This window comes from Martes martes (genome assembly GCF_963455335.1).
Source record: "Martes martes genome assembly, chromosome: 4".
NCBI lineage: Eukaryota > Metazoa > Chordata > Mammalia > Carnivora > Mustelidae > Martes > Martes martes.
Window position 1 is genome coordinate 99,265,882 of NC_137891.1, and position 27,597 is coordinate 99,293,478.

At 39.9% G+C, this 27,597-nt stretch overlaps 1 protein-coding gene across 2 annotated transcripts; it reads left to right on the forward strand.

Annotated features, from left to right (window-relative positions):
• PSMA5 (proteasome 20S subunit alpha 5) lies at positions 1-26,061 on the forward strand. Of its 2 annotated transcripts, XM_080800379.1 has the most exons (10): positions 28-164; positions 5,187-5,253; positions 13,315-13,441; positions 13,990-14,016; positions 15,732-15,799; positions 16,931-17,038; positions 17,173-17,231; positions 17,792-17,894; positions 18,916-19,002; positions 25,814-26,061. In XM_080800379.1, the coding sequence occupies exons 1-10, from the start codon at positions 136-138 to the stop codon at positions 25,889-25,891; spliced, it is 753 nt and encodes a 250-aa protein (XP_080656505.1). In that variant the 5' UTR covers positions 28-135; the 3' UTR covers positions 25,892-26,061. The 2 variants fall into 2 exon arrangements, with proteins under 2 accessions (XP_080656506.1, XP_080656505.1); XM_080800380.1 differs by lacking the exon at positions 13,990-14,016 and having other exon boundaries at positions 1-164.
• Positions 26,062-27,597: the final 1,536 nt, after the last annotated feature.

A 27,597-nucleotide genomic window follows, 5' to 3' on the forward strand; every position in this document is an offset into this window, starting at 1 on the left:
GAAGGGGTCGCGGGCGCACGCGCAATTGGGAGCAGGGCCTCGATTCGAGGTGGTGTGGGTGATTTGGTTGTTGGTGGACTGGTGTTCGCCCTCGAAAACCTCGCGTAGTCGCTGCAGCTCTCTCCTGCCCTCGTCATGTTCCTCACCCGGTCTGAGTACGACAGGTCTGTGCCACGGGGGGAAATGGTGTCGGGGTTGTGGGTGGCCAGGACTGGGGCCCGGTCCCGACCTGGGTTCTGCCGTGTCATGGGGCGCCCCAGGATCCCGAGTCTGGCCCGGCCTGGGGATCTCTTGCCCTCCCTAGCTGCCCGCAGTGATTCTCCAAGTTAGATGCTCGCCAGGTCCTACTGCTGCGTCACTGCTGGGTCCTGACTCGGTGACTCGGTGCGGAAGCGAGAAGCTCCGCTTTGTGCTTGGGGAAGAAGGCTGAAGGGGCCGGGACTCCGACCTTTAACCCGGAGAAGTCCAGGGGTCACCCTCTCCCCCGTTCATCATTTCGTGAGGCGTTTGACTGCCTTTTTAGAAAAAGTGAGCGTGTTGCCTGGAAGAAAAAGCAACTAGAGATTCTTCAATGGTTTTCATAATTTCAGCTCCCCTTTCCTTTAGGGTAACAACCTCGTTTTCCGTTTCTTAGTCGTGGAAATAGAGCAGCCTTTTCTTTGATTGACATGGAGGAGGGCATGCTGGGATGTATATTTTTTGCAGAAGCGCCAGGACATTCTCAGTTTTGCACAGGTAGAATGTGGAGTCTGATTTTACAGGAACTGGAATTCAGAGTGGTTCTCAGAAGTTTCCTCATCACGGTGATTCCACTAGACCTAGGCTTTTCTCATTCTTTAAGAAGCTTGTAGCAAGTTAGTTTGTGTGTTAAGGCCAGATCTGTTTTCGAAATTAAGGTTCTGAGATTTTTTTTTTTTTTAAAGATTTTTATTTTATTTATTTAACAGAGAAAGAGATCACAAGTAGGCAGAGAGGCAGGCAGAGGGGGAGCGGGAAGCAGGCTCCCTGCTGAGCAGAGAGTCCGATGCGGGGCTTGATCCCAGGACCCTGAGATCATGACCTGAACTGAAGGCAGAGGCTTAACCCACTGAGCCACCCAGGCACCCCGAGATTTTTTTTTTTTTTTAAACACACTTTTCAGGGGTTTGGAATGCTGTGTAATACTAAATTGTACATATTTATGCAGTAGGCATTTTTACTTTCAGTTTCTGCTTTGGTCAGTTAGGTTTTCACATAACTATGAAAGTTTTGGGGCGCCTGGGTAGCTCAGTTAGTTAATCGACTGCCTTCGGCTGGGGTCAGGATCCCAGGAGAGCACCACATCGGGCTTCTTGCTCAGCTGGGAGCCTGCTTCTCCCTCCCTCTGCCTGCTGGTCTTCCTGCTTGTGCTCAATTTCTCTCTGTCAAGTAAATAAATAGAATATTAAAAAAAAAACTATAAAAGTTTTGTGTTTGTGTTTTAAGCTGGGAAAGGCAGATTTTTCTTTCTTCCTAGGTGCTTAGAAGCTGCATTTCTTTGTCAAAGTATACTTTGACCCTGTCAAAAGTTTTATCGCGTGGAACTACCATTTCTTTTCTTTTCACCTTTTTACTGACTCTTATAATTTACATGTGAAGTTTTATTTATTTTTTAAAGATTTTATTTACTTATTTGACAGAGAGAGAGCACAAGTAGGCAGAGCAGCAGGCAGAGGGAGAGGGAGAAGCAGGCTTCCTGACAAACAGGGAGCCCAATGTGGAACTGGATCCCAAGACAGTGGGATCATGACTTGAGCTGAAGGCAGACGCCTAACTGACTGAGCCACCCAGGCTCCCCATAAGTGAAGTTTTAAAACTGACAGCTTTTCCTACTGTCGTATAAAATAACTGTTAGTATTAATCTTTCCAAGCATTAAGAAGAATCATCTTTAGGTAATAGAATTTTGAGGTAGCGTGTGTATGATAAAAATTGTTTTTCTTATCAAAAGGCCTTTATTAAGGTTTTCTGATCCTTAGCATCTTCAACGACTGCTTTGTGTTACTCATTTTTGTATCTTCCCAAGAATGCCTAAAGCACAAGCTTTTTTACATTCACTTATCTGATATACTTGAATGCTTGCTGTATACAAGGCGCTGTTCTAGTTGCTGGCCATACAACAGTGAACAATATCAAGATCCTTGCTCTTGTATGGGAGACTGTCTTTTAAAGAACTATTTACAGAAATAACTAGTGTGAGTCAGAAGTGTATTCACGTCATTAGAGAAATTCAAATCAAGTACTAAGTTCTGTTGAGGGAGATTGCATTCAATATTAGGGATCATTGAAAACTTTAAAAAGGAGCTGATATTTACACTAAACTTTAAAAAGGAGCTGGTATTTACACTGAGTCTTGAGAAAGAGTAAGATTTTAATAAATATAGACTGTGAGAGTCAATAGTTTTGAGGCCAAGAATATAGGATGAAAAAAGGAGGGACAATGGGAAAGCACTGCACATTTGGGAAAATTCTGTTCTGTACAGCATATATGATGCATGCATGGGAATGGTGAACTATGGAAAAAACAGGTTGATGTTAGATATTGAATGGTTTTTTATGTGTGGTTAAGGAGTTTGGGTCTTACTCTTTAGGCAACCATGTGCTACTATATTCATTTTTAAGAAGTTACAGAATCATAATTGTGTTTTGCAGAGATTATCTGACTGGAATAGAGGAAAGAGTGAGTCAATACCAGTTAGAAGGCTATTGTAATAGGTGAAAGGTAATGAGGGCGTTGAGAATGAAAGAAGAATGTTGAGTTACTATGTGGGAGGAATTGATGTAACTTGGCATATTGTTAATATGGGAGATGGCGAGAAATGAGTCAGATCATTCAGAACTTTCTAGCTTGGGAAACTGGGAGATTGGAGATGTTTTAAAATAAAAATGAAATAGGGGTGGCAGGAGATGGAGCTGATTTTGCAAGGATAGCTGGATTGAAAGAGATAATTTAGGTTGGAAAATGTTGAGTGTTCAGTGTTAATAGGATATCCAGGTAAAAATGCTTAGGAGGCATTTAAATTAGCCAGGGAAGTGTCCAAACTAGTAATAGAGATTTGAACGTAGTTGGTGCTTAGTGTAAATGAAATAACCCGGGAAACAGTAAAGTTTGAGTAAAGGGCGAAGAGCAGAGCGCATGTTAGGATGTAGTAATACCTCACTAGAATGAAGTGCTTGAATTGGAGTGAAAATACTGTATTTGCATAGTACTTTACACATTACAAAGTTCTTTCCTACTCCATGCAATTCAGTATTACCTGTGACGCAGCCAGCATAGGTTTTGGTTTTGGTTTTTCATTTGAATTAAAGCTAATTGCAGAACTAGAACTTAATTCCAGGTCTTCTGTCCTCACTTTTCACTCAGTGATTTTTAAAAATTGTTCCTGGGGCTCCAGGGTGGCTCATTTAATTAAGCATCTGAGCAGGCTCAGGTCATGATCTCAGGGCTCTGGGATTGAGTCTTGAGTCAGTTCTCCTTCTCAACATGGAGGAGTCTTCTTGTTCCTTTCTTGTCCCTCTGCCTTTGGTCCTCCCTCTGCTCATGCTCTCTTTCTCTTTCTCTAAAAAATAAAATCTTTTTTTAAAAAAAGTTGTTTCTTTACAGTTCATAACTTTTTTTTTTTTTTAAGATTTTATTCATTTGAGGGAGCGAGAGCACAAGCAGGGGGAGCAGCAGGCAGAGGGAAGAGGGGGAAGCAGGCTCTGGAGCCCCATGTGGGGCCTGATGTGGGGCCGGATACCAGGACCCTGGGATCGTGACCTGAGCCAAAGACAGATGCTTAACTGACCAAACCACCCAGGCACCCCAAGTTCTGGACTTTTTAAATGACTCCTGGGGTAAGGGGGATGCTGGGATTGTGGGATTCTCCTTTAACTTCTGATTTAACCCAGACTAATAATTCCCAGAGGCAGTATAGTGGAATAGTTAAAAGCTTGGACTCTAGTCACATTGCCTAAATTCTCAGTCCACCTCTGCTTCTTTCTTTCTTTTTTTCTTTTTTTAAGATTTTTATTTATTTATTTGACAGAGAGAGATCACAAGTAGGCAGAGCAGCAGGCAGAGAGGGGCGAAGCAGGCTCCCCGCTGAGCATGGAGCTTGATCCCAGGACCCTGAGATCATGACCTGAGCCAAAGGCAGAGACTTAACCCATTGAGCCACCCAGGCGCCCCCACCTTTGCTTCTTATATGCTCAGTGACTTTGGGCAAATTACTTAACCTCTGTGTCTCAACTGTGAAATAGTATCTATCTTAAAATGCTACTTCATAGGATTATTTTGAGGATTAAATAAGTTAAGTCATTAGAGGTTTATAACAATGCCAGGCATATAGTAGATATGCAGTAAATGTCAACTTGTATTATTACCTGTTTTATATTTGGGGACATATATAAATATTTTTAAGAAAATTTTTGCTAAAACAAATTTGAAAATGCTGTATTGTATATCACATCACATGTTATAAAATCCAAACTCCATAAACCAAGGATCATAACTCTTTTAATTCATTTATTTGTTCAAGTATTTTTGTAGTATCCATTGTGTATTGAAAACTTTTATAGCTAAGACCATGGCTGATGCCTCATCTCCATAGTGATTTCCAAAAGGATAGAGCAAAAAAAGGTGGGGAAGTGTTTGGGAGAAAAAAGAAATCTGGCATAGAATTGGTATAAATATGTATGGAATAAATAAACGAGATTAGGCTTTAGGAAGTGCACAGATGTTAAGATACCAATCCTGATTCATACAAATAAATAGAGAGATGTACCTATAACTGACTTTTACTAAAAAGTAAGATATTAACAGCAAATGTATGTAATGGGAAGAGGATAAGGATAAATGCTTATTTTCTTGGGAATTGCCTGATAGTTTTGGGGCATGAATTTGCTGAAGGAATTGCAGATTGATTCAGGGTTGAGGCAGAAGGTCACCTGTTCTCATTTGATCAGTTTGAAGTCTTTAGGAGTAGGACAGAAGTATTCCATACACAAGTTCCATTTTCTTGAAAAGCTGTTAATGTACAAAAAAAATAGCTACAGATTGTTGTGGGCAAAGGAGAATAATGGCAATATGCACATCTTGTAACCATTTGAGCTAGATGTCAAGGAATTTGAGTTTCATATGTCTATGCTTATTTTTTCTGACAGCTTTTAATCCTTTTTTAAATTATAGGGGCGTGAATACTTTTTCTCCTGAAGGAAGATTATTTCAAGTGGAATATGCCATTGAAGCTATCAAGGTATAGTATCAAGTGGCAAGTTTTTGAAAATTCACGGCAACCTAATGCTTTGCTGGCAGAACATTTGGAATAAATGTGTTTTAGCGATTTTTTTAGAAAACATTCTTTATCTCCCTCTAACCAAATACTAATGATTTTATTTTTGATTTTTTTAAAGATTTTGTTTATTAAAGAGAGAGCACACACACAAGGTGGGGGAAGGGCAGAGGAAGAGGTAGGAGCAGACTCCCCACTGAGCAGGGAACCCTACAATGGGGCTTGATCCCAGGACCCTGAGATTATGACCTGAGCCACCCCAACACCCCTACTAACCATTTTATTTTATTTTATTTTATTTTATTTTATTTTATTTTATTTCCTACTAACCATTTTAATAGCAATTTCCCTCTGATCCCTAAAACCTTTTTTTTTTTTTTTTTTTTTTTTTTTTTAAAGATTTTATTTATTCATTTGACACAGAGAGAGAGATCACAAATAGGCAGAGAGGCAGGCAGAGAGAGAGAGGGAAGCAGGCTCCCCGCTGAGCAGAGAGCCCGATGCGGGGCTCGATCCCAGGACCCTGAGATCATGACCCGAGCCGAAGGCAGAGGCTTAACCCACTGAGCCACCCAGGCGCCCCATCCCTAAAACCTTTTGAACACATAACTGCTTCATAATTATGTAGCTTTTTCTCAGTGGGGCTGGAAGGACATGCTTGTGTTCATAATCTTCTTGGCTATAAAGAAAAGAGTATAGAAGTCTAGAGTTAGGACCTGGGAGATATTTTGAACAAATCCTTTGATCACCTGTGTTCTTATTAGTAAAGTGGATTTGTATGGGACACTTTTAGGACTAAATAAAAGATGTGTCTTGTTATCTAGTAACAAAATCAAATAGTTCCAACCAGTATTAAGAAAATTAGTAAGTAAGCTGTCTATACTTAAAGTTAGTTATCACATGGGATGTGCCTTTGTTGAATTATGGATAATCTAAATTCTGATACAGATTGTCCAGGGTAAGGTCCAGCGTTAGTATTTTTAAGGACCCCCTCGGTGATTCTGATATCTAGCAAGGGTTGAGAATCCCTGATCTAGTCCAGCCCTTTACCCTGTGCTTCAATCACTTCTGCATCCCCAAATAGTCTCTATTTGTAGAGTCCTAGTGATAGAACATTTTCTCACAAGATGGCTCATTCTGTTAGAAAACAGTTCATAATGGTTGAGAAATTTATCCTTGTATTGAATGAAGAGTCTAGCTTCCTGAAGTTTCCTTCATTTCGCCCTAGTTTTGCCCTTGAACCATACAGAATGTTGAAACCTCCAAAGACAGTTCCTCGCATAATTGAAGAGAGCTACTGTGTTTCTCTCTAAGTTACCTGTTTTAGAAAGCGTGTATGGTTGTATGAGAGTCTGGAAAAGGGCAAAAGAGATTTTGATTAGTTGAAGACATAGAAATAAAAGTGAATGCACTATGATAGATGGTGGGACAGAAAATGGTGGGCCAGCTGCAAGTGCCTGGCCCTGTTTCTGATCATGTTGCCCTATATTGAAACCATACAGTACTGTGAAGTATGAAACCATCATAATTCCAAGCTGTAGCATTTATTTTGAGCCTCTAAAGATAATATTCCCACCCAGATGTGCAAACCAAGAATAATCCTCAGGTTTTTAGGGTTTCTCTTTTAAGCTCCTTACTGCTAGTGATTTCCAGATTGCTTAAAGATAATTAGATGGCATCCGATCTCTAGCCCTCTGTTAGACTAAGATAGAAATAGTCATGTGGCCCTTAATAGATTTGACTTAACCTGTGTGAAAATTCAGGCTCTTTGGTATTTAAACAACCTGGTTGTTGCCTTGACAACTTATGAGTTGCCAATGAGAAAGCAATTTGATAACCTCAAGTATTCAGCAGTATGAAAGGAGCTAGAAAAATGACTAAGAATGGCTGAGAAGTAGAAATTGTCGTTGGAGGTACTGTATGGATGGCATGGGTGAGATACAGCCAGCAAAAATGGAAAAAATTGCCTTAGTAGGTTTTTTTGGGGGAAGGAAGGATAATCTGTGGCAGTATCAAAATTACCGTATTATACGGAGCATCTGATCATTGGTTACTATGAGTTGTACTTAAAAAAGTACTACATAGAATCAGTTCAAATGTTCTCTCACTCCTTCTCCGTTTTCCTCATCCCCACTAAGGGGCGGGATGAAATTTAGGCAAAACTGTAATACCGAAACATCTGGGGGTAAATGTTCAAAAAAAATTATCTTGATTTTGATATATTTTATAAAGTAGACTGTCTTGAAAGTATTAACCCTTTTTTGGAGTGGATGCTTAGGAAGTTATTTAAGTTGGAGGCCAAATTGAACAGGTTGAGAATTTATCCTCATAATATGATAATGATTCATCCACAAAATAATTATAGTACCCAGGGACTACTGACATTTTGGACCAGATAATTCTTTGTTGGGGGACCATCCTGTGCAAGGTAGAATGTTCAGCAGAATCCCTGTCCTCTACCATTAGATGCCATTAGCACTCACATTTCCAGCTGTGACAACTAAAAATGTCTCCAGACTTTGCCCTCCAGACAGAGGTCCTCTAGACATGGTAAAATGGGCCCACAGCTGAGAACAACTCTGCTAGATATAATTTGAAAGTAGGTATGAATACTGTCCTGCTCTGTTCAGTTGGAGACAAAAGAGCAATACACAGTACATAAATCAACTAGAGAGCAACTAAGTGCCACATTAAATTCTCTGATAATATTTTCGGATTAAAAATTTTATTCTTGGGGTGCCTGGGTGGCTCAGTGGGTTAAAGCCTCTGCCTTCAGCTCAGGTCGTGATCCCAGGGTCCTGGGATCGAGCCCCGAATCGGGCTCTCTGCTCAGCAGGGAGCCTGCTTCCTCCTCTCTCTCTGCCTGCCTCTCTGCCTGCCTCTCTGCCTACTTGTGTTCTCTGTCAAATAAATAAAATCTTTAAAAAAAAAAAATTTTATTCTTAAGGCATACCTGTATGTAGTTTTAGAGTCGAAAGATAAAATGATTATATAAACTTCATAACAAAAACAGCAGTCCCTGAGGACTGCCCCCTTTACCTTCAGCTTCCCTGAGGCAACACTTTGAAGTCTTTCAGCTGATAATTTTCTTGGCATTTACTTCCGTATTTCTAGCACAGACTCACCTATTTTGTTTTGTTTTGCTTAGGCATTATCCACAGACTTTATTTTATAGAGAATGATGATTTCTGCCCCTAGTGACACACATAGAGAGACACACACACCTCCCCCCCAAACACACAATTTCCTTCTGGGGTGGCGGTAAGGCAACCCACTCTATATCATACATATCATAATCTTGTGAGATCATTAGTCAACATTTATATCAGTATGTAATTGCTGCTCACAGCTGAGCCATTTTTCCATTTCTCCACAGTATTTTCCTAAGAGTGGAGAATTCTTTTTTAAAAAATTTGCTTAATTTAATATATGCATATCATAAAATCATCCCTAAAGTCTCTCCAGTTAATATATATCTTCTCAAAACATCCAGGCACATTAAATATCCTATTAAAGATTTTAAAATAGGGGTGCCTGGGTGGCTCAATTAGTTAAGCATCCATCTCCTGATTTCAGCTCAGGTCATGATCTCAGGGTGATGGGATCAAGCCTCGAGTCAGGCTTTGCATTCAGCGGCGAGTCTGCTTGAGATTCTCTCCCTCTGCACCTCCTCCTTCTTGCATGTGCACACTCTCTCTCTCTCAAATAAATAAATAAATCTTTAAAAAAAGATTCTTAAAAAATCTTTGAGCCTTCTCACCTGCTCCAGTCTGGACTAGTTCTCTGGGCATATTGCATAGCTGTATACTCAGGATTTTCTGTCAACATCATCCTGGGGATTCCTTGTTTTGTTTTATTTTTTTAAGATTTTATTTATTTATTTGACAGACAGAGATCACAAGTAGGCAGAGAGGCAGGCAGAGAGAGGAGGGGAAGCAGGCTCCCTGCTGAGCAGAGAGCCTGATGCGGGGCTTGATCCCAGGGCCCTGGGATCATGACCTGAGCTGAAGGCAGAGGCTTAACCCACAGAGCCACCCAGGCACCCCCAGGGGATTACTTTTAACTGCTTCTTGTGTTGGCTTCTGTGTGTCATCCTTTTTTCTTCTCATGTATTCCTTCAGTTTGCTAAAGGTTCTCTAGTAGTTTCATAAGAAAGTATTTCCAAACTCTTTTGTTTTTTCCTCTTTCTTATTAGTGTCCTATTATTTTACAGATGAAATACATTCTTTTCTTTTTTTTTTTTTTAAGATTTTATTTATTTGACAGAGAGAGAGAAATCACAGAGGCAGGCAGAGAGAGAGGGGGAAGCAGGCTCCCCACTGAGTAGAGAGCTTGATGCGGGACTCGATCCCAGGACCCTGAGACCATGACCTGAGCCAAAGGCAGAGGCTTAACCTACTGAGCCATCCAGGTGCCCTATATTCCTTTTTTAAAGGATTTTTTTTTGAAAGATTATATATTTATTTGAGAGAGAGGGAGAGAGAGTGAGTAGGGGGAGAGGGAGAGAATCTCAAGCAGACTCCCTGCTGAGTGTGGAGCCTGAGGCAGGGCTCACTCCCATGTGCTAAGATCCTGACCTGAGCTAAAATCAAGGAGTCAAGACACTTAACTAACTGAGCCACCCAAGCACCCCAAAGATTTTATTTAAAAAAATTATATTTATTTATTTGAGAGAGAGAGAGAGAGAGTCTGTGTGTGCACTAGTGGGGGTGGGGGAAGGGCAGAGGGAGAGGGAGAAGCAGACTCCCCCACTGAGCAGGGATCCCAACATGGGGCTCAGTCCCAGGACCCCGATTTCAGGACCCGAGCCAAAGGCAGACTTAACCAACTGAGCCACCCAGGCACCCCAAGGATTTTTAAGGTTCTTTTTGTTTTGTTTTTTAATTTTTTTCCTTCTTGTGCTGGTTAGATTCTTTCTTTCCTCCTTCCCTTCCTCCCTTTCTATTTATTTAATCCCTACTACACCCAGTGTAGGGCTTGAACTCACAACCTTGAGATCAGGAGTTGCATGCTCTTCCAGCTGGGCCAGCCAGGTGCCCCGAACTGGTTAGATTTTTTAGAGCTGTGTTTTTCAAGCTGCAAGTGTTGACCCATTAGTGGTCATGGAAGTCAATTTAGTAGGTCGTGGAAGCATTTCTTTTTGAGTGGAATAGAACAGGAGATATCAGAATGCCTTGCTCATAGTTTTGGTGAGTGTTTTATTGTGTTTTTTCTGTGTTGTTTCTGTTATATTTATTTGTATCCTTTTGTGTGTTTTGATCATGATACGAAATGTATTTCTTTCTTTTTTTTTTTTTCAAGATTTCATCTATTTTTTATTTGACAGAGAGAGAGAGAGAGAGAGATCACAAGTAGGCAGAGAGGCAGGCAGAGAGAGAGGGGGAGGCAGGCTCCCTGCTGAGCAGAGAGCCCGATGTGGGGCTCGATCCCAGGACCCTGAGATCATGACCTGAGCCAAAGGCAGAAGCTTAACCCACTGAGCCACCCAGGCGCCCCCAAAATGTATTTCTTAATGTAGATTTTGTAGATTTCAAAAAGTTTGGAAACCACTGCTCTAGAAAAAACTGCCCCTTCTCATTTCATGCCTAAAGGGTGTTTCGGCTACTAGCTTCTGAGAGCCAAATGGGGAAAGAAGGCTGAGGTTCTTAATATTACGCTTGTCAATTTTTACTTAATGCCCCTGTTCCCACTCTAGTCTCCTGTTTTTGACTGTGCTTAGTGTCCTGCAATCCAAAGACCACCCTGTTTTACACTCTCCAGAGTCTTCTACAGGAGTTGGGGTGGAGGCCAGCATCTAGCTTTAAAGCATAGGGGAGGGGATCTGGAAATCTGTTTCTTAGGTAGGCATGGAACTGATGCTGCAGTTTTTAGTTCCTCTGTTTCTATTTCCACAGGTCCTTGTTACCACCATTTCCTTTTTGGGGGTTTCTGTGATACAAATTAAGTTTTTTCTTGATCTTCTTTACTACTGGTTTAGGATTCAGAATTCTCAGGTCTGCTCAGTAAATTATCACCAACCAATCTTTTTTCGAAATTTTGTTACTATGTCTTTGCCCATTTTTCTTTGTCCTAGTATATTTTTTGTGCATCCCTCACCCCACCATCCTTTAATCTTATACTCTTGCCAGGCTGGGGGAAGGAGTAGAGCTTATGTGTGTTTTCAATCTGCAACTTTAACTAGAAGTATGAACACTCATTTTTTTTTACGAAAAATTCTTTAACAGTTCATCTCCTATAGTTATGCATATAAACACCAATTAAGAAAATACATAATGGGTGCCTGGGTGGCTCAGTCAGTTAAGCATCTGTCTTTGGCTCAGGTCATGATCTAAGGGTCCTGGGATCCTGCCCCATATTGGGCTTCCTGCTCAGCAGGGAGCCTGCTTCTCCCTCTCCCTCTCCTGCTCCCCCTGCTTGTGTTCTCTCTCTCTGTGTCAAATAAGCAAATAAAAAAATCTTTTAAAAACTGAATGAAATCTTTAAAAAACAGTGAACTTAAAAAAAAAGAAAATATATAGTAAAAAGCTGCTATATACATTTAAAAACAGTTAAAAAGTCAGAACATCATGTATTTGAAAAATAATACATCTATGTATGAGACATGATCAGTGTGCAGACATGTTAAACATGTTATACATAGGGATTCATGGAATTCTTTGGACTCCTTTGCAATAACAGGTTCCAGGAGTCTGATGATTGCACTGGCAGGCAATGCTTTGTAGAACTAACTAAATAATAATGGTAATTCAGAGGAAAGAACACATTTAGTCATCGAAGGCTTTATGAATGGTGGGTGGAATTTGGATAGGCAGAAGATTGTATTCCAAGGGAGAGAAGGCATGAGCAGAGTTGTGAAGGTAGTAGGGGATAATATGGCATGAGAAAATGGGTTGGGTTATACCGGTGGATTTTGTTGGAGAATAATGAACGATAAAGTTGGGGGTGAGGGGCGCCTGGGTGGCTCAGTGGGTTAAGCTTCTGCATTCAGCTCGGGTTATGATCTCAGGATCCTGGGATTGAGCCCTGAATCGGGCTCTCTGCTCAGTGGGGAGTCTGCTTCCCCCTCTTTCTCTGCCTGCCTCTCTGCCTACTTGTGATCTCTCTCTGTCAAATAAATAAATAAAATATTTAAAAAGAAAAAAAAAAGTTGGGAGAGAAAAGTGAGATTAGGTTTTGAGGGCTCTGGAAGCTTATGTGGAATTTATGTTACAGGCAATATAGGGAGACATTAATTCTTCAGAGAAGTAGTATAATGAAAAGAGCATCTTATTAAGTCAGTCAGGCCATAACATGAAATATACATTAAGAGAGAGATTAAGGGGGGGAGCCTAAGTAGGAGGCTGTTGAAGTAATCCTGGCATAGAAGAAGAATGACTAAATTTGTTACTCCTTTATTATATGCCAGACACCATTTTAAGCCTTTTATATATTAATACGTTTACTCTTCTTGATGTGTTTTACAGATAAAGAAACATATAGAGGGATGGTGATTAGGATGGTGTCATGGAGATGGGAGATGAAATTATCCATATTGTGAACTGCTAGTGACCTCAAAAGATTACTATTTTTACGTTGGTGGTGGTGTTTGTGTTTCTTTTCTTTTCTTTTTTTTTAAGTACATTACTTTTCTGGAGGTTATGTTGTACATTTGAGGAATACTACCTTTTGGGACAGGTCAAGATAGCAGAGCTGGAAAGAAAAATATTAGAATTTTATTACTTTTTCCCCACTATGTTTAGAACTTTAGAATTTGCTCCTTCAAAATATTGGCATTAAAGTTGATAATTTTCCAGATGTTTTTAAGAACTTGGTGACCTTTCTCTTTAGAAGAACAAAATTCTATAAATCAGTGCTCTCGCCATTGATAGGAATAGTACATTACTTATTAGGGTGCTGCTTATTCTCTGCATACTAGATATGGCTGATTGAAGCTTTTATCTTGTAAAGTTATTCAGAGAGATTCCTGGTGAGTATGTGAGACGGTTCTTTGACCTGTATGTGATAATGTAATGTGTTTCGTTTCAGCTTGGCTCTACAGCCATTGGGATCCAGACATCAGAGGGTGTGTGCCTAGCTGTGGAGAAGAGAATTACCTCCCCACTCATGGAGCCAAGCAGCATTGAGAAAATTGTAGAGATCGATGCTCACATAGGTAAGGAGTAAGGGAAAGCTGATCTGTAGGATCTGGCTTGGGTTAATTAGTCGTCTTTGGTGTTCTAAGGGAGATGTATTAGATGAACATCTTATCTCCTTGTTAACTATTATTTTTCAGATAGTAGGCCAGTGTGCATAATATGAGAGTAGGAAGCAGTTGTACAGCTCAGTTACTCCCGGAATTAAGTCGGGGAGCCTTCAAATTTAGACTTGGCAAATGTGATGGTTGTTAAACTATGTCAAGGTTGAATCATAGGCCAGGTCCTTATGATGGTTGGGTCTTCAATGATGCATAATGTTAGTCCTGGTAAGAAACCACCAGGAACAGAAAATTATGTGGAAAACTAGAGGTATCTGCTGAAAAGAGGAATTCTTAAAGATCTTTAGGGTGACTAAGGTTCAGAGAGCATAAGAATATTAGACTGAACAGATCAGTCCTCTTCCTCTGTTTTGAGATTTATCTTTTTACTCCCTGTCACCCCCTACTCCCCCACCCACTCCCCAGCACTAATTTTCTTGGTCTCTGTTTAAATTCCCCTGCCTTAGCTTCTGGCATCACTGTAGCATTACAGGGTGAGTAGTTCTGATTATTTATAGCATGGCATTTTAGTTGGCTGTCCAGATTTTCTTAACCTACTAGTCATCTTATTAATGAAACATCAGCAAAATAATGACTTGAAGGCCTCAGAACCAAATGCCCTAGTGATTCTGGGAGCTCCACATTATTTCTTTCATAGATAGAGAAACAGATTTAGTCTTTTAAGATTAGAACATTGTGGCTACTTTACTTCAAGTCACTCGTCTTTTGGAGATAGATCAGTGTCACTTCATTCAGCAAATTGAGAACCTCACTATGTGCCAGATATATGCTAGTCAGCAGGGATACAGAGAGAAATGAGACTTAGTCCTTGTCTTTCAGAAGCATACAACCTAATAGTGGAGGTAAACATGTAAATAAATAAATGCAACTGAGTGATATAGGTAGCATTAAGAAAGGCTGTAGTATGTGTTTAGTAGGGGTACAGAGGAGGAAATAATTAGTTTTGTCTCAGGCCAGTGGTAGTAGTGGGTATTCAGAAAAGGGTTCCGTAATGGTGAAGATTGAGCTGAGCTGAATTGTAAAAGATCAGGAAGTGTTCACCAAGTGAACAAGTGTCTGGATATAGAAGGGAGACACTCTGGTTAGAGGGAATGGAAATGAGCAAACCCTTGATGGTGTGAAATGTGGAATATGCTGGCACACGCAATTTGGTATGACTGGGAGGTAGACTGTAGCAAGAAGTGAGTCTGGGATCAGATAGTTGGAAGTTCTTCTTACCATGCTAAAGAGCTTAAACTTGATCCTTTTGCTCTGATGAGAAAGATTTTAAGCATTGAGGTAATATGATCAGATTAATATTTTAGAAAGACCATTCTGATAACAAGGTTGCAGGTAGAGTGAAGAGGGCTGAGACTAAATGTAAGGAGATCAGGTAAGAAATTTGCTTTAGTCCACATGGAGATGATGAGGGGTTTAACCAAAATAGTAGCCAGAGAATGGAGAAAGTAAGGATTAATGCCAGACATGCTAATTTGATAGACACTGATAGAATTTGAGATCTAATTGGTTGTGAGGGCCAAGAAGTTTAGAAGGGAACAAACTTGATTTGAGTTGGTGGTATATCCAAGTAGATATATTAAGGGAGTCATTTGGCGTTATGGGGTTTGAAATGTGGGAGCAAGGCTTAGGCTGGAAGTGCAGATTTTTGAGTCATGGTGTATAAAGTAAAAGCCATAACCTTGGTATCTTGGACTGTTAGACAAACTTTTCTCTAGATTGCTTGGTTTCTATTTGGTCAGGGAGGTGAAAAAGCTTTTGATTTTATCCTAGTGTCTTCCACTATAGCTCATAGTAAGATGGCTTTTTAAATTTTAATTTCTTCTGTTGGGATGTTATTGTTTGCTTAGTTTGAAAGTGCATTGTGGTCTATAAAGAGTGCTGGAGGGATGTTTAAGGATGTAATATGTGGAAATTCATGTTCGTTTGGCTGTTCTTCTCTGTCTTCTATCTTAATAAATATTGGACTCCTATGTTATTGTGGATGGTTTTTAAAATTTATTTGTAATATAATTATACTTGTGTTAGTACAGATAATCAAATAATTTCCCATTTTATCTCTTGGGTGGATTGCTGTGGGATTGCTAGGTGGCTGTTGTGGTTCCATTCCAGTATTTCAGTATTTCCTGAGTGGATGAAAGAGTCCTGCAAGGATTTGGCCCCCTAGGTCACTATTGCTTTTACATTGCAGGTTGTGCCATGAGTGGGCTAATTGCTGATGCTAAGACTTTAATTGATAAAGCCAGAGTGGAGACACAGGTAAAATTAGCATCATCTCTCCTTTTTCCCATGATGCTTGAGTTCCTTCTTTAATGATGATATAGCTGCCTGAGCTGTATTGCAGGTTATCTGTGTTAATATCAGATGTAGCTCTTGGGAATGATTTTGGGTAGAATCCCTAGTTTATAAGTTTCTGAGGCTTGGAGTCTAGCCATCCAACCATTGCGGCTTTAAGGAAGCCCTGGCAAATAGTGCTGATAGTCTCTTGCTTCTTTTTTGATTTGCCTTATATAAAGCAAGCTTTGCACTGCATTCTGTTCCCTAATTGACTTTCTGTGGGAGCACCATAGCGGGAAGTGAATGTAGCTAAGGGATATTCTACCCCAGCTGCCTTTGGTGCTGGGCTTGTAAATAACAGCTCTCCTGTGGCAAGTAATGTTATGTACCAGGTGACAAGTACTGGTCAGGAATACTGATACTCTGCTTGGAGAGTAGACCAGAAAGGAAAAAAAATACCTGATTTGTTAACATTTTTTACACTTATTTTCAACTTTGCTGTCAGTACTTATAGAAAAGTAAGTCATTAATTTAAACACCAGTACAATGATGACCTAGGGTCTTTGGGGGAAAGTGGCACTTAGCCGTTAGCATTCACTTTAGTGAAAAGACCAAGCTTGGTGCTGCGAGGGATTAACTCTGTTTTTCATTGGAATAATCCTCTGGTCTGTCGTTGCTTAGAGTCCTTTTGATCAGAGTTTATTTTCAGAGCTATTTCTCTTCTTTTCATGTAGTCCCGAGCATTCAAGTTTAGTGTTAAGGAAAACACAATGGAGCTGAGCATTCAGTTTGCAACCATAGTTCACAGGGATGTGTGTAGTGAGATGGAGGGCTGCTTTAATGCTTCTCTTATTTAAAAGGTAGAACATTTAGGGGTGCCTGGGTGGCTCAATCGGTGAAGTGTTCAACTCTTGATTTCAGCTCAGGTCTTGACCTCAGGGTTGTGGGGCATCGTGCTCTGTGCTCAGTAGGGAGTCTGCTTGAGATTTTCTCTCCCCTTCTGTCCCCCACCGCACGTGCTCTCGTGCGCGCTCTCTCTCTCTCTCTCAAATAAATAAATGAATCTTAAAAAAAAAAAAAGAAGAGGTAGACCATATTTTGTTCTTCTTCTAGAACCATTGGTTCACCTACAATGAGACAATGACTGTGGAGAGTGTGACTCAGGCTGTGTCTAATCTAGCTCTTCAGTTTGGAGAAGAAGATGCAGATCCAGGTGCCATGGTGAGTGTGGTGTTTGTGTCATGTTTTCTTGCTGTTCTAAGGGACATTTGTCCTCTAAACAAACCTTTCCCAGCGCCTCTCACCACTTACTTCAATAGCCAGTTATCTTAATACCTCTTGTTTTTTGGTTCTAGTCTCGTCCCTTTGGAGTAGCACTGTTATTTGGAGGAGTTGATGAGAAAGGACCCCAGCTGTAAGAATAATTTGCCATTTTTCCTGCTTCTTTTCTGGTAGAATTATTTTAATTTGGGATGGGGACTGGTTGTTCAAATCAACTGAGAAGATTATTGTAGAATTACAAAAAATGAAGGGCTTCTAACTCTAAAGTTCAGTGATTGTGTGCTGTTTATACTAAGGCAAATTTGGGGATTCTGTAAAGAACTCCCCCTGTTGGCACCACTGCTAATGCTGGAAAGAATTAAAAGTAACTTGGTTACTATAGTCAGGTTGTATTTTAGAGCTTTGATTTAGAATGTTGATTTGATCCTTATCCTCAGGTATTTAGAAAGGCATACGTGGGTGCCATATTTAGATCTCCTATACTGCTAAATATCTGAGGAATTTATTAGTTTAAACACTTTTTAAAAGATCTGGTTTCCCCAGGCACAGAATGTCTTTTGGACCCGCGCCTCAGTATTTCAGTGGTTTTCTGGCCACAGGGCCAAGCATTTATATTCTTAAGCGAGATGTTTGTTTCTTAAAATGCCACCACTGTTCAACATTTTAATCCCCTTCTCTTGGGGGGTTTTGCAGGTTTCACATGGACCCATCTGGGACCTTTGTACAGTGTGATGCTCGAGCAATTGGCTCTGCTTCAGAGGGCGCCCAGAGCTCCTTGCAAGAAGTTTACCACAAGGTAATTGAGCACTCACAACTTTTATTTTATTATTATTTTTTAAATCAAGGTATAATCTACATACAGTAAAATGGGCAGACCTTTAGAGTTCATTTCTAGGAGTTTGACAGTTCTATCTACCCTTATAACCACCACTTAAATCAAGATGTAGAACACTTCTCACTTCCTGAAATGTTTATCTCTCCAGTCACCCTCTTCCTCCCTGGTAACCATGTTTACCACTAGAGATTAGTCTTGTCTGCTCTTGTCATTTTTATAAATGCAGTCATACAGTTTGTATTTTGTGTTTGCCCTTTTTTGTTCAATATGCTGTTCCGTTCATGTTTTTGCACTTCTCAGTTAATGCTGAGTGGTATACCATGGTATGGATGTACCACAGCTTGTTTATCCTTTATCTTTACAGCTTTACTTAACACTTACATTTCCTAGTCTGGCTCTTGAAGCAAGTAGGCATTTGGCATTTTTTATCTTGTGGGATGAGAGGGCTTGGTTTTTGGTAATTCATGGTGGTTGAAGACTGCCATACTTATTATTCACACGGTTCACGCATCTGTCAACCCCTGGTAGTTTTGATTTTATATGTAGAAAAAATTTATGTGTAGAAAAATTGGGTTTCGTGGGTTCAAAATGGTACAAGAACAGATTTGCTAACCAGTGAGCTACCTTTTTAGATCATTTGGGAATTCTTATTCATAGGATATTCCCAATATTGTCTTGCTTCGATTATTAAAAGAAGATAACTACAGAAGTGTAGCCCTTTCTGCTTCTTCAAAGGTCACTTATATGAAAGTTGGTGACTTTGATCTGGTTCAAAATCGGACTTTTTCCCCCCTGTGAATAAATGTATTGTACTTATTGACTGTTTACTTGAATTGTAGAGATTCTTGTCATGCACTCTACTTATTAAGCTGCTTGATTTATTATTTGCTAAGTCATTTCTTCAGGGAACTATAGGGGAAATCTTTGAAGAAAAGCAGAATTATATTATAATGGTTACACTTCTTACCCTTTTTGTTTCAAGTCTATGACACTGAAAGAAGCCATCAAGTCTTCACTCATCATCCTCAAACAAGTAATGGAGGAGAAGCTGAATGCAACTAATATAGAGGTATTTTTCTGTTCTGTTGTTTTTTATTTATATATCATAGTTCCCATGGCTGAAGTTTGAATGGATGGAGATAATCACATTTTTATATGCTTGGCCCTTTAGAAGTTATTACTATCCTTTGAATAAATAGTAACAGCAGAAGCCAGAATTCAATGAGTTAAAGATTGGAAGGGAGGTGGACAAAACATGGATGTCCTGCTTTCTCAAGGAGTTACTGTCCACAGAAGGCAGTATTAAAGGATTTTTTGTCTTTTTAAGAATGATAAAAGACTTGGAAAATACTTTCATAGACTGAGAAGAAACTAGTATATAGAAAAATTTTAAAAGAAACAAAAGCAGGGATGCCTGCCTGGCTCAGTTGGTTGAGCATCTGCCTTCGGCTCAGGTTGTAGTCCCAGGGTCCTGGGATCGAGTCCCACATTGGGCTCCCTGCTCATCTTGGAGTCTGCTTCTCCCTCTGCCTTCTCCTCCCCCTGTTTGTACACGCGCTCACTCGCACGCTCTCTCTCTCTGACAAATAAAATCTTAAAAAAAAAAAAGAAAGAAACAAAAGCAGAGGTTAGTGATAGAAAAGTTCTAGAAGAAGGAAGCCTTAGTACAAATGAAGGAGTTGGTTTGGAAGAGTAGAGCTCATTCAGCTTTATATTGAATACCCATTATATGTCCAGTATTATACTAGATGCCCAGGGATACAGACACAGAAACTCCAGTTCCCATTCAGGGTCATATACTCTGTAATCTAGGGAACATAGAGATAATAACAGCTTGTGGCAATTCTTCTATAATAGTGATCAGAATGTATTGCCACAAGAACATGTAACTTGCACTAGGACATTAGGAAAGCTGACTGGAAGAGGTGATGCTAAAGAAAAGAAGACAAGGGTATTCTGGGAAGAGGGAACAGCCATCCACAAAGGCTCAAAGCTGTAAAATAACATTGTATGGAAAAGGTTTTTTTTTTTTTTAAAGATTTATGTGTTTATTTGAGAGAGTGCTTTGCTCAAGCACGAGAGAACACCGTGTGGGGATGGGCTGAGCGAAAGGAAGAATCCCAAGCGATTCCTTGCTGAGCAGGGAGCCCAGTGATGAGGGGCTCGATCTCACAACCCTGAGACCAAGACCTGAGCCAAAACCAAGAATTGGACACTTAACATACTGAGCCACTCAGGCGCCCCTGTAAAAGGGATCTTTGAGGGTTTTCTGACTGTTGGGTGTGAGATAAATGTGAGGTAGTGAGATAGTAGGAGATGACATGACAGTTGTGCCCTTATTTAGGATACTAAAAGTAGATGCGAGGAAAGGAGGTATAGTGGTGAGTAAGTTTGGGTAAGTTTGCAGGTGACTTGGGAGTAAGTTAGGGTAAGTTTGCAGGTGACTTGGAAGAGAGGTCCTGTATTTCCCTCGTGATTGTTTATATCATCTGCTCAGGGTGGGTGAGTGCAACAGTGAAATTAAGGGGAATGGGAACTGTTTGGAAGAGTCATTATGGATAAGGAAAAAGGGAGACAGGGATGAGTAAAAGGGTTGCTGGGCTGTATTAAAATACTAATGGAGAAAAATAATTTAAAAAAATAATTAAAAAAAAAACTAGTGGAGGCTGGAATCATCCAACAGATACTTATAAAAAGTTAGGATAGTAGGATATGTATGTACATTGTATTTCAATTAGACAGAATTTTTAAAGGCAATAGAGCTGTAATCACAAATCCATAATTAAACTAGTCAGCACTTATCAGGATATTTGTCAGAAGTACTTAGCGTAGACTTAGATAATGTATGTTAGGGTTAATCCCTGGTAGAGGATTGCTGGTTCAGGGCCTACGAATGTCTTTCCAATAGAGCCAGCTTCCACAGGCCGCAGTGGGAGGAGCAAACTTGGATGCCAAAACAGGGGCTGGCCTAAAGGTCTGAGTGGAGTTGGAGAGAGGGGTGGGGGTAGGAGGGGTTGCTCTTTGAGCAGTAATGGGGAGAGGAAGGGAGGGTTTGGAATGGAAATGGAAAAACTTAACTACATAAATACTGTTTTTTCACTTTCTTAGCAGAGATTTTTAAATACTTTCCCTTGGCAATCTCTGAGACAATCAAGTGCAGCAAATGCAGTGATACCCCTTCCTGACCCTTAGGAGGGCTTTTGTCATTTCCTTTCTAGTACTTAGTATTTCTTAGTACTTAAGGAGTTAGGGTCTTGGCATTTTTCTAAGACTATCCCCTTCCCACCTCAGAGTAGTTCAGACGTAGCTCTGTTGATTTCACAATGAAGGTTCTGAGGCCTGTTTGGTTCACCTGAAACTGCAAAGATTTTTAGCTCATTCAGTTTCAGTGTTTCTTTGAAAAGAACATCAGAAGTGTCTCCTTCATGTTTTCTTATTAACTGTTCCCTAACTATAATCCCTGACTATAGTTTTTTCACATTAAATCAAAAGGGCACTTTGACTTGTCCAAGATAATTTACTCCACCAGTACTCTGATGTTTCTAAATCTGGCTGTCCATCAGTCTTTGGAAATGAGGCCCAGAAATCTGTCGTTTTGAAGTCTCCTTGGATGAGTCTAATGGTCAGTCATTTGGGAGCCACTGCTCTAGAGCCTATCTGCTTCATCTCTTTTAGGGTCCTGCTCCATCAGTTGTCCCTTGGATCCCTAGCCTTTCCTTCTCTACAAAAAAAAAATTTCCAAGTGGCATCTTTTTCAGAAAACAAAACAGGGGCATCTGGGTGGCTCAGTCGGTTAAGCATCTGCAGCTCAGGTCATGATTCCAGGGTCCTGGGATTGAGCCCCACATTGGGCTCCCTGCTCAGTGGGGAGCCTGCTTCTCCCTCTGCCCCTCCCCCTGCTTGTGCATGAGCTCTCTCTTGTTCTCACTCTCTCAAATAAATACATTCTTAAAAACAAAACAAAATCCACTTTCGTTAACTCCTCTACCTAGTATCCTGTCTTTAAAAAAAAAAATCAACTTTGTTGAGATAACAGTGTATATACTGTAAAATGCAGTACTATTTAAACTTTAAATGTACTATTTTAAGTACACAGTTCAGTGAATTTTAACAAATACATAATCTGCCATCTCAGTTAAGGTATAGAACATTTCTGTCATCCTAGAAATTTTTTTATGTCCCTTTTTTAGTCCATTCCTTTCTGCTGATCTGCTTTTTGTCCCTATAGATTTGTTTTGGGTGTTCTAGAGTTTCATATAAATGGGTCACACAGTATGTGCTCTTTTGTGTCTAACTTCTTTCACTCAGCGTAATGATTTGAGATTCAGCCTGTGTCTGTCAGTAGTCTGTCACATTTTATTGCCAAGGGCTATTCCAGTCATCCTTTTTTGTAACCTTTATTGCTAGGTCTCTTCCCAGCAGAATCTTAGGTTCATTGTGCTCACTGCTTCCCCCCATTTATTCCTCAATCGCTATCATTTGTTTCTGTTCTTAATAGTTCCCTGAGACTGCTCCTTGCTAAGATAACTCCTGTTTGTCATATTTCATGGTCACATTTTAGACCTATTATTTGACCTTTCTGAAGCAGACTTCTCAAATTTTTGACAATTCTAAAACTAAATATTCATTATCTTTCCTGAAAACCATTTCATCTTCTTGTCTTTCTAATCCTGGTTGATGACACCATCGGTGTACCTGCCATTCGTAGCAGAAACCTAGAAGATTCTGGCTTTCTCCCTTTTACCTTTACTGAATTGTTCTCTTCACTGTTTTTGCCTACTCTTCAGTAACTCTCATGTCCGTGCCCCCTCTCCATCCCTACTTCCAGTGCCTGCTTTTGTTCAGGCATTCAGTTTTCTCCTGCCTTGTATATTTTCAGAGGTTTCCTAACTAGTCTTCCTTCCTATAGCTTTGCCATCCTTCATTTCATTCCATTTCCCACCTCCCCCCATTGTGCTACTGAAGTTGATCTTCTAAACCACGTATCTGGTCTTGCTTGTTCTCCACTTAAAAACATCTTTTCTGACTCCTGTCCACAAGATGAATTCCAAACTTCTTTCATGGTGTAATGATTTACAGTTCTTAAGTCATAGTGTTTAATCTGTTAGGCACCTTGCTAAGCATTTTGCATGTAATTATCTTTTTTAATTTCCACAGCAACTCTCCAAGGTTGGTATTCCTGTTTCCATTTTACAAAATAGGAAACTGAGGCTTTGAGAGGGTAGAATCATGCCCTAAATAACAGAATTGGTAAATGGAAGAATCAAAATTTGAACCCAACTGTGATTTGGGGTCCTATACCAAACCAGTATATACCAGTTTAACACATTGTCTTTCCTACTCCTCCTCCCCATTTTATCTCACCCTATATGCAATCTCTGCTCTAGCCATTCAGAATTACTTTGTATTATAAATACATCATCTTGTTCCATGCTTTTATGCATTTACACATTCAACCTGACCTTCTGCTCGTCCACTTTAAGACACAACTCAAGGGGGCACCTGGGTGACTCAGTCGGTTAAGCATCTGACTCCTGATTTCAACTCAGGTCATGATCTCAGGGTCATGAGATTGAGCCCCACTTTGGGCTCCCTACTCAGCATGGAGTCTGCTTGGAATTGTCTCTCACTCTCTGCCCCTCCCTCCACTTGCTTGTGCGGGTGCTCTCTCTCTCTACCCCCCTCCCGCCAAAATAAATAAATTAAAAAAAAAAAAAAAGACACACAACCTCAAAGCTGCTTCTCTTTGAAATCTTCCTTGACTTCCCCTAGGTCACTCCTTTGTGGCTCTACATATGCTTAGTTAGCTCTGTTTAACACTTAACATTGAAAGCATTTGGCATCTAGCACCCTTAGTAAGAAAGAAATTTTCTTTATCTTTGGATCCCTAGTGCCTAATACAATTGTAACCAGTGCAGTGCACAAGTGCTTAATAATTATTAATTGGATCAATGAAAGAAAATATGTTTTACCTGTCTCATAGAGGTTGTGATTTTGTTTTGTTGGTGTTTTTTGTTTTGGATTGGTTTGGTTTTTATAGATTTATTTATTTGAAAGAGAGAAAGTATGTAGAGGGGGTTGGAGGGAGAGGGGAGAGAGAGAGTCTTAAGCAGACTCCCAGCTGAGCACAGGCCCCCATGGGCCTTGATCCCACAACCCATGAGATCATGACCTGAAAATAATAAACATCATATAATTGGATTGTGCTAATTCTGGCAATTTTCAAATTATGTTAAATATCAATAATGAGTATTACCAAAAATGCCCTAGTATGCTTAATTTTAAGGTCTAAAAAAAAAGGCAACATGAGGAAATGACATTTAAAACGAACGAAACAGCTTTTTGGCATATGTGAAGTGGCACCTATTGCTCAGTATTGCCCCGAAACATGGGAACTGTGTTATCAGCAGAGGTGATGGAAGTATTGGTTGTTTTAGCTAAATTTGAAACTAATCATCTTCTAACCCTGGTCTTTTATTGCTTAAATAGATTATATCTAAACTGTTGGTTATTATTATTATTATTTTTTAAAGATTTTATTTATTTATTTGACAGAGAGAGAGATCACAAGTAAGCAGAGAGGCAGGCAGAGGGAGAGGGAGAAGCAGGCTCCCTGCTGAGCAGAGAGCCCGACATGGGGCTCGATCCCAGGACCCTGAGATCATGACCCGAGCCGAAGGCAGAGGCTAAACCCACTGAGCCACCCAGGCACCCCATAAACTGTTGGTTATTATTAATATCTGTCAATCACAACTGATTTCCTATTGTCAGTATTAGTGGAATCCTTTCATTTTCATGGCCATTCCTTTTATTTTTTTATTTTTTATTTTAATTTTTTTCTTAAAGATTTTTTAATTTGATTTATTTGAGAGAGAGTGAGCAAGAGAGAGCAGGAGCTGGGGGAGGAATAGAGGGAGAAGCAGACTCCCTGCCTATCAGGGATCCCTGTGCAGGGTTTGATCCCAGGACCTTGGGATCATGACCTGAGCTGAAGGCAAATGCTTAACCGCCTAAGCACCCAGGTGACCCTCATGGCCAGTCCTTTTATTTTTTTTCATTTTTATTTTTTTTAAAGATTTTATTTATTCATTTGACAGACAGAGATAGGCGGAGAGGCAGGCAGAGAGCGGAGGAAGCAGGCTCCCCGCTGAGCAGAGAGCCCAATGAGGGGCTCGATCCCAGGACCCTGGGATCATGACCTGAGCTGAAGGCAGAGGCCTTAACCCACTGAGCCACCGAGGTGCCCCTGGCCGGTCCTTTTAAAAAAACAAAAAGAACTTTGTTGTTAAGTTGCCTTATGAACAATTTTGGAGAATACAACATACCTAATAACAATAGTTATTTAGTACTTACAATGTTCCTAGGCAGTGTTGTAAGCACTTAACATATATTAACACATTTAATCTTCACAACTTCTGTATAAGTGCTATTATTATCCCCATTTTTCTGTTGGAAATTGAAACACAGACTGTCAAGAAACAAAGGTCTCACACACACAAGGTTCACTTGCAAGTGTGTAAACACACTTTAATATATTTCTAAAGAAATCATTAATGGAAAAAAGTGGTAACCCCGTGTAATTTGCTGCTGCTTTTCTGATCCTTGTTGAAGTAACCTGAAAAAATGACAGTGACGCCAGGCATTTGGTTAACTATTATGTGGTAAGTTAACCTCAAAATAGAAAATTTGGTCAATAAGAATTTTTATTTGGGAGTCAGAGAGCTATTTTAGGAACCTACGGCTGGAAAGGATATCCCTGGGACACCAGATCCCTTAGTTCCTAATGAACAGCTGCATCACTAACACAGCTTCTCCTGACCTGGTGCTATGTGCAGAGTAATCGAGCCCAGCTCGTTAACCCTTCTCTGCTTTCTTTCCAGCTGGCCACGGTGCAGCCCGGCCAGAATTTCCACATGTTCACAAAGGAAGAACTTGAAGAGGTTATCAAGGACATTTAAAGAAGCATGATCCTCAGAACTTCTCTGGGACAATTTCAGTTCTAAATGCTTTTAACTTTTAATTTCAGCTCCTGTTCTTGGAAGATTTCCATTATATGTGCATTTTTTTTATGATGTCTGTACATAAAGGCAGTTCTGAAATAAAGAAAAATTTAAAATTTGTTAATAGACTATTCTCTTCTAATGCAGTCTTTTGTTTGAAATGCTCATGTTAGGAGGCAAAAAGGATAGTGGTATTAATATCCCTATTCTATCAAAGTATCTATTCTAAAAGCTAATGTCTGTCTACAACAGAATCAACTGTCTCACAAATCCCTTGGTGTTGGCAAATGAACTCAAGCTAGTGCAGCTCCTCCCGGAGATATTAATACCACTGTGAACCCATTTCAGTCCTGTAGTTTCTCTTGATTAAATAGGTACTTTTGCTGCTTTTCTTATATGAAGGAGATGTTAACAAATTGACCATGAAAAACATGTTTTGAGGGTTGGAGTTAATTAAGCCAACTACAGTGTTGTCCCAGTTCTTGTGTCTTAATAGATAATTTGAAAAGAGATTTTCATTTTTAATGAGGTTAACTATAAAAGCTGCCATTTTATGACTCATTGAGATTATTTGAAGTATCAATCTATTGGAGCCCACAAAATGGCCATATGAAGTAGATATCATTATCATACTTTAACAGATGAAGAATCTAAAGGTATATGTCCATAGACACAGAAAATTAAGCTGTGGGACTTGAACTCAGATTTTCTGGTTTCATATCATCAACTCTTGATTTTACAATGCCAGGTCCTTGGAGCCTATACACCTAGTGAGTAATAGGGAAATCTCATTGAAATTTGAAATATACCAGCACTATCTACAACATGGCTAATCCATGCTTAATGACTGAGCCACCCAGGTGCCCCAAATCCATATATGGTTAAGGCAGAATTGATTGCATATTATCTTCATTGACATTTGTAGAAAGTTGTAGTCCATGATGTCAAAATTTCATCATGATTTTTTGAGTAGGTTGAATTCGTACTAAATTTCATACTGTGTTTCCAGCAAAAAACAAAACAAAACTTGTGTTTATATACATTTGGAAATTGTAATGGCAAACATTTGGAAGAAAATAATTTTGCCCTAGATATACACATAAGGAAAGTAGAGAACCAGAATACATTGTCACCAATGTTCTGGACACTGGTCTAGTGATTTTATCCGTGTTATTAAATACTACATGATAGGGGCACCTGGCTGGCTCAAGTCAGTAGAGCATGCAACTCTTGATTTCAGGGTCATGAGTTTGAGCCCCACATTAGGCTTAGAGGTTACTTAAAAAATAAATACAATACGATAATCATGAGATTCATTTCTCATGTTCACCATTTATCAAATCCTGGTAGAAAATGCCACTGAAAAATCCTATCACAACTTCCATTTATTCAAATCTAATACCTATCTACTATGTACCTTGTGATAGGCATTGAGGATGGAGCTGTGAAAATACTGGATGTGGTCTATGCTCCCATGAAGCTTCTACTGGGAAGAACTAGACTAGCATTCCCTTTAACTCTATAGGTTCATGGACAAATCATGCTCCTTTAGGGAGAGATGAGAGTTGTGTCTCTGAATTACAGGTATTATGTGGGGAAAAACAGATCTTAACATATCTCCCTTAGCCTCAGCTTACACTACTTTGCCTTCTCACTGCCTAGGC